The following is an 8,049-nucleotide window of genomic DNA, read 5'->3' on the forward strand; positions in this document are numbered from 1 at the left end:
ATTTGAAGATATTCTGCCAACGAAACGTACACACGTGTAGAAGAATTGAAAGTCATATAATCCTTTCACGTTAACCTGCCCTTGATAGAGTGGACGACTATCTCTTACACTATACAAGTCTTACGGCGTCCCAATCTCAGTTGTTAAAGTGCAGCATGGCGGCTGAAAAAGTTCCCGTTATTCCAATTACAGGAACTCGTGGATATCCGATGATTGGACTTGGGACTTTCACCATCTTTGAGAAAAGAGTAGGTTACTTTTTTGAATTTAAATTTTTGGTTGATGAAGATAACTGAGGAGTTTTATCTAATTTTTCAATTGAATGCTGTATAAAACGTACGTCTTCATTCAGCTGCATATAGAACACAGGCATATTTGTTTATCAGCATTTAGATGTATACTGTGCACACGTGTTCATTTCAGGGAAGTAACGATGAGGTCAAAGAGGCTGTGAAGTGCGCTATTGACTGTGGCTATAGAAGCATTGATTGTGCTTATGTCTACCAGAACGAGGCTTCAGTTGGTCAAGCTATTAGTGATAAAATTAAGGAGGGTGTTGTGAAAAGGGAAGATTTATTCGTCACAACCAAGGTATGTTAGATCAATATATAAAAAAAAATCCTTTGAGATTTTAAAACTGGTGATCATGTTGATATTTTTTATATTTGAAGTTTCAGATTGTTTCATGAATGTTTTACAATGATGCACAGAGATTTGGTTAAATGTTGAATAATTGTATTTTGTTTCAGCTTTGGGATACACACCACAACCCAGCACATATTCGAGAAAACTTCTTCAAATCTCTGAACAAGCTTGATTGTGGATATGTGGATCTATACCTCATGCATTGGCCTTTCGGTTTTGAGGTAATTTTAAATAGAAGTTAACTGAAGTAAATTTTTAATCTAGAATGAAAGGAACATTTTCTTAAGAATGAATTGTTGAAAATTTTAATTGCAGACAGTTTACTTTAAATGCATTAAATTTTGAATGATCACATTTGACTACAGAGGATACATGTATCTTGTTTTGTTTTTCAAAGAACTGTTCGAATTTGTGTTAATTAAATGCCTTTTCTCCCAGGATGGCGATGTGTGTTTTCCAATGGGGGACGATGGAAAGGCGAGATTTTCTGACCATGATTACTTGGACGTTTGGAAAGTGAGACATAATATTCAAATTTTGTTCCCTTGCCTGGTAGACTTAGTGTATCAATTTAAGTCATACATAACAACAATATTGAAACACATACATGTAACATTTAAATGTACAACATACATAACTAATTATGAGTAATATACAGGGTGTTTCATTATATATGAATCTTCAATTTCACAAACACAAGAGAAGATATGAACAAGTGTTTTTATCGACTTGATGCATGTATCTGTAAGATTCATTATGTTCAATTACCAACTAAAATATTACACATTGGACGAAATCTCAAACATCAATGAAAATTAGTGAAATTTCTAAATTACGTCATTTTTGTTACGTTGAATTTCACAACGTCAAAAGCCCACATTACATGTTCTTAATGATCTCCACTATTTCAACTACAAATGAAAGTTGCTTCTCGAAATTCTTATCACCTTGTCACACATTTTTGCTCAGACACTCCTCATTTGAGCTCTTTAAGTATCTGCAGTCTAGGATTGTAGACCCTGTTCCTAAAGAACCCCTACAGAAAAAGGCCCAAAGATTGAGAGGTCAAACTATTTCCTTTGGGTATTGCATTATAGAAAAATTGTACGCTGATAACTTCATATCCTATTTCAAACTTCAATATATATGCTGGAAAACTGATATTGCCAGCATCAATTTCTGAAAAACATCTATCTGACACTTTTCTCAGGAGTTTGATAAACAATCTCAGCGTCTACACTTCACCAATGAAATCTTCGATTATTGAAGTCCTTATGCTTTCTGGAGCACCGTGTCATTTATCGCATATTGCCCGTCCCTGTCCTTTAACCTTGTTACTAGCCTTCTGATAAGCATTCTAAAAAGCTTCCATTCTTTTGGAATATTTCCTTTATCAACCTCTGAATGAATATTGACGACATGTATTGAAAAACAGCTTTACAATTCAGCAATATGTTGATAAATTAAGTCCATTTCGAAAAATATTCAAATTATGAAATCGGCGTTTACGTCAGAATTAATCATTGTGATACCATGATTTCCTTGACTTTTTCACATGGAATAATATGTAGGACTTGGTGTTTAAAATGATATATGGTTTGTAATAGAATTATGATAGGTAAGAAAAATAATTAGATTTTTAAAAAATGTAACATATATTATGAAACACCCTGTACATGTACATGTGCCTATAGTACATATGTACATATGTATTTACATTTCCAATGTCTTTGTCCGAGATAAAATTTCAAATAGTAAAAATACTTTATTCTTCATACATTGTAAATCTACTGGTTCATCGATAGGCGTGGTGAAAAAAAAAATCACGTGCGAGGCGGGACAAATAGAGACAGAAGCGGGGCTTGTAGCACGTGAATTTGCAGAATCAAGAGCATGTAAATATAAGGAATAACTGTTAGATTTTTTTGGTTTCATGACGACGATCAATCGATTGGCTTGCGTGATAATTTTATGCATAAACGCCTTCGGCGATTATGCAAATAATCACGCAAGCCAATCGATTGATCACATCATGAAACCAAAAATTAGACAGTTATTCCTTAAATAAATGTTAAAAAATGCGAATCTCAATTTTCCGTAATGCAAATTAGGTTAGAACTTGATTAACTATTTAATTTATTTTGCACATTACTTGTGCAATGTAATGAATATATGTTTGTAGTTGAATAAAATCATGAAAACTTATTGCTATCAATATTAAATAAAAGCTTGTTAATCTATCAAAGTCTAGTTCTAAAATCATAAAAACCTGAGATTGTTTTTCTTTTCTTTTTTGTGGAAATATCTTTAACATTAATCCAATATCTTTAACATAAATCTAATGAAACGTTTTGTATCAATTTGGTTTATCCATGTTGTTTAAAAGCTTACATATTCCTTAAACATTATTTTCAAGGAAATGGAAAAGTTGTTTGATGAAGGTTTGGTAAAAGCAATAGGACTGTCTAATTTCAACAGAAGCCAAATTGAGCGTGTCCTACAAAACTGCCGGATTAAGCCAAGTAATTTGCAGGTAAATAAGCAAAAGTGTTTATTGATACATGTTTAAAGCCTGGCCGTAAAAATTAATTTTCATATTATACACAAGTTCTTATAAAATCAAAATGTATGATACACTCTGCAGCCCCCCCCCCCCCCTCCACACACACACAATTAATTTGAAACATTTTCCATTTTAAACTTTTATTCAGATTGAAGTCCATCCCTATCTTTCAAACAAGAAACTGATTGACTTTTGTTCTTCAAAAGGAATTTCGATTACCGCCTACGCACCACTTGGAAACCCGAACAGAACTTGGTAAAATTAATTCATATATGCTTAAAATAGAAACAATGGCAATTAATTCATTGTTTTGTTTTGTTTGTTTGTTTTCGTTTATTTTAGTTATTTGAAGGTACTGTATAGAATCCATGAACTCTCTCATCGTTGGTAATCCACCGGTTCCTATCCGTTCACATTTTTAAACTACCTGTATAAAAGGACAGAAAGTCTTGGATTATAAACGATGACATTTTAGTCAAAACATTTTTTAAGCATGATTTATACAGCATGAAATTGACATTAATTTGAATTTGGACATAAAACTTTTAAGATTTGACTTCATTTACATAGTGACTGTTTAAAGGAATGTTGACTTGCCTTTCATTAGTGAACGATGTATTAATCAGGCATTAGATTCAGATAACATTAATTTTATTTTAAAATCTTTTTTTAATGAAGAGTTACCTTATTTTACAAGTGTGGTGATATGTATTGTATTTAATGGGTTTTTTTTTTGTAAGGGCGGACAGTAAAGATCCAATTGTCTTTGATGAACCTGTTTTGAAAGAAATTGCACAAAGGAAGAAAAAGACAATTGCACAAGTAAATTTATACACATCAAAGTGTAACGATACCTTTCTTCTAATTTAAACTTTAAAAAATGAACTTTTTAAAGTTATTAAGATAGATATTGATTGTAATTGACTATTTTATTTGTCTTTTGTGCACTGTATTTTAAAATTACCTAAAGTTTGCTTTTTTTCTAGGTATGCCTAAGATTTCTGCTGCAACGAAATATCATTGTCATTCCAAAAAGCGTGACTCCTCAAAGAATCAAGGAGAATATTGATGTAAGTTATGGAAGCTTTGAAACAAAGTTGTAATTCCTATGATGTGTTAATGAAATTGGTTACTTGTATCAGAGCGGTCTCATTTTAAGGAGAGAATTTTCAATGCACAGCAAGTATTTTGTACGGTTTAAAACGCAGATTTTGGTGCTAGTAATTCTTTTTATATGTTCTTAACGGATAAGGGTTTAGTTTTCCATATACTACCTTATATAAGCTGATTTTGCCATGATTCTAAAGACATTTTTTTTCTTATAGATCCTGGATTTTGAATTAACTGATGATGAGATGAAAGCTATTTGGAGCATGGACAGGGGAAAGAGATTCTACGCAGAGAGCATGTACGAATGTTACAATAGATACATAAAACATACATAGATTTATTACATTTTCAACAATGAAATACTGTGATTTATTTATTGAATAAAAGTGATATTCTCTCACAGTATGAAAGTATACCAAAATGATATTCTCTCACAGTGTGAAAGGATATCAAAGTAGGTAAAAAATAATTTCTGGCCTGTCATAAGACAGAGATAGTAACTAAGCATCTTGATAAAGCTAAAACTGCAAATTTCTTCCCAGATATGTTGCTAAAATCCATGCTATGTAATGTTTTCAATCACACAACTGCTAAGCTACGATCGACGTCTCAACCGCTCAACTATGACGTCAAGCCTATGACACTGTGTTGAGAAAAGACGGAGGCAAAGGGAAAATCAAAGAAAATGTAATAAACAGAAAATTCAATGTTTTGTAGATGAATATGGAATTTATTTCACTCGTGAGACAGGATTTTTTGATATTTTCACTCGTGCTTCGCACTTGTGAAAATATCAAAAAATCCTGTTCCACTCGTGAAATAAATTCCATATTCATCCACAAAACATTGAATATCCTCTATATATATATACATAAACATATAAAGTACCAATATAAACTAAATTTATCTAACTTAACTTGCTCAAAAATATATTCAGTATTTGATTTACTATTACATGTATATTACATTGAATTAGGAATCAAATTAGAACTTTTATTTATTGTCGCTTTCGACGTCCTCAAAACATTGATTTTCAAGATTAATATTTGTTTGTTATTATTACTTTTTTTTACAGTGCCAAAGGTCATAAGTATTATCCATTTGACGATGAATACTGAAAGATTTGCCGCGTGTGTAACGTTAAAGAAGATCATCGATCAATTCAATACTTGTCTACTTATAAACATGTATATATCTTTATAGGATTATTTGTACTATATGTACATGTATATCACAACATAATAAAGAAAGTAGCAATTAAAAGATTTTATAACGGCGACAAGCTGTGTTCATAATTGAGTTGCTTTTGCACGTACACTGTATGTACTTAAAGGCATTAATGGAAGGACTTGTTTAAATGGATAAAGATATAATTGCGTATTTATTTAAATAACAATTTGTTCAACCAATCATGCAGATAAATGCATACGTTGGGATATGTTTAGCTAAGTAAAACGAAGACTGGAAAATACATAAAACCTACTTTTCTCTTGAAGACATTTTATTTGACTTGAAAGTATGTTCAACCTGACTGTCGTGAAGAAAGTGTAATGTGCCGCGCATCTCTAATTTAAAAAAAAAGTTACATATATTATCAACAAATGACAGGGAATGATTATTCAAATCAATTATTAATTCCATGTCATCCTATTGGTTTTGTTTAATTGAATATATATATATATATATATATATATATATATATATATAGATAGATAGATAGATAGATAGATAGATAGATAGATACATGTATATGATATACTGTATTGTCCTGCTGTGAGCAGAAAGTGAAACATTTTTGCGAATTCACTTCCGCCTGTGTTTGAAACAGAAAAACGGTAAATTCTGTATTGAATTTATATTCTTAAAAAAGATCCCTATGTTGCTTTATCTTTTTTGCTTGGTAAAATACTTCATTGGATTCCATTACTAAGCCTTGAATTGGTAAATAAATATAAATTTTCCCCAAGACGTACCTTCTTTACGTTATTAGATTCCTATCGATACATGTAATTTGACTTCCAGCTTTTGAAATATTGCCCTGTTATCGGGTATCAAAAGAAACAAGCCATTTAATTTTTTTTTAAAAGAAAAGATATGATGCACTGACTAGATCCCTTTGCCGGTCACGACATGATACTTATCACAATGAACGTCAACCGAACAAAACCTATCCGCTTCATCAGATAAATTAATTCTGGTTAACATAGCACAGCCAAGTCCTTCAGTCATTGTAATATTTGACGGTATTTTGAAACATTAAGCATGCCAATTTACTGAAGTTTTCATCTCTGTCCTGTCGAGGTAAATCAGTAAGTATTTTTTTTTATTGGTTCTTAATCTATAATTCGAAAGTGGGCTTAACTTTTGGGGGGTTAAATTCATCCATTTACAAAAGTTAAAATCTCATAATATTTTATTTTAAATACTAGATAGAAAATTATGGATAGCTATGCAGTTCATAATTTGGCACCAAGAAGAGACCCAAAATCACCTAAAAGTGGAACAAAATCACCGATGCTATTGGCATTGAAAAGAACTACTACTAGGGCCAACATTACTCCAATATTAATAGAGGATTTGGACGATTTTGGAATTAACCATCAAGATGAAAGTGAAAGTAACAAAACTTGCGTTCTTTCCCCAAGAACTGCGTTTGAATTCAAGTTGGGTTCAAATTTTGGTGACTACAACCTTGGGGGTATTGTGCGTGTTCGAAAAGAAAAATTCGTTATACTAGACTGTGTTTCTGGAAAGCTCAAAATGTTCAAGAGGGTCACAAACAAAAACAATGAGCTGCAATTTCGTTGTATAACAACTTACAATCTATCAGATCACTCACTTGGTGTTGCGGCTGTGAAGGAAAACATGATCGCTGTGACGTCTGAAAAGAAGATTCAGTTTTTCAGGGTAAGGAGATCCAAAATTAAATGCTCCCCAACAACTATAAAAGCGCCATCTAGGTGTTTTGCCATAACCGGGTCATCAACTAAAGTGTTTTTCATTGGCCAGATCACAGATTCAAAATTTGGTTGCATTAAGTGTTATGAAAAAATCAAAGGAACATTAAAATCACACTGGAAGCTAGACTTCATCGTCGAACGACCATTCAATGAAGATCTTTCGATTAACTCCTCGATGGTAGCTGATGTAGAAGAAGCCACGATATATTTCACAGACCCTTCAAGCAAATTTCTAGCGTCGATGTCCTTTCGTGGAGAAATGATCAGAATCGTGCGTTTTGATTGGACACCCAGAGGTCTGGCAGTGGTGGGGGATTTCCTGATTGTAGTCAACGATACTAATCGTTCTCTCTGTTTGATGAACAAAAATGGACAACTGTTGAAAATCTTGATCAGCAACCTTCACGAGAACCCCTCACATCTATGCTATAACCCGATAAACCAGGAACTGTTTGTATGTGCTCTTCGCTCGCAAAAAATTCGTGTTTATTCAGTAGAGGCAACAGGAACTGCAATGGCTTCTAGCGAATGTTAACTACAGTTTCGTACAGAAATTGGAACAGTTAATCCACAACAAATACATATGGTCTTTTATGTGCATCTGCTGAATTGATGAAACACACTAAATTTAAAATCATGCCTTACTTCCTTTTTTCTGTTGTGCCCCTATTTCGGAAACACTGAATGTTAAAAATGCTAAATAGTTTAGACATATTAGGCAAATTATGCCAATTTGATTTAATATAAAACTTGGTATTAAATCGTAATTGT

General features: G+C 32.4%; 2 protein-coding genes across 2 annotated transcripts; both read left to right on the plus strand.

The window, feature by feature from the left end:
* Positions 1–8: 8 nt before the first annotated feature.
* On the plus strand, positions 9–5,590 carry LOC133192526 (aldo-keto reductase family 1 member B7-like). The gene is made up of 10 exons (XM_061328517.1): positions 9–248; positions 424–591; positions 750–866; positions 1,084–1,161; positions 3,062–3,178; positions 3,357–3,463; positions 3,949–4,030; positions 4,195–4,278; positions 4,534–4,616; positions 5,394–5,590. Exons 1-10 carry the CDS (start codon positions 156–158, stop codon positions 5,434–5,436), a joined length of 972 nt encoding a protein of 323 aa, XP_061184501.1. The 5' UTR covers positions 9–155; the 3' UTR covers positions 5,437–5,590.
* A 1,167-nt stretch (positions 5,591–6,757) lies between these two features.
* LOC133192838 (uncharacterized) lies at positions 6,758–7,813 on the plus strand. The gene has a single exon (XM_061328845.1). It carries the CDS (start codon positions 6,758–6,760, stop codon positions 7,811–7,813), a length of 1,056 nt encoding a protein of 351 aa, XP_061184829.1.
* Positions 7,814–8,049: the final 236 nt, after the last annotated feature.

The sequence above is a fragment of the Saccostrea echinata genome, unplaced genomic scaffold (assembly GCF_033153115.1).
Source record: "Saccostrea echinata isolate AGI-Se365-2 ecotype Australia unplaced genomic scaffold, CSIRO_AGI_Sech_v1 ptg000025l, whole genome shotgun sequence".
NCBI classification, from domain to species: domain Eukaryota; kingdom Metazoa; phylum Mollusca; class Bivalvia; order Ostreida; family Ostreidae; genus Saccostrea; species Saccostrea echinata.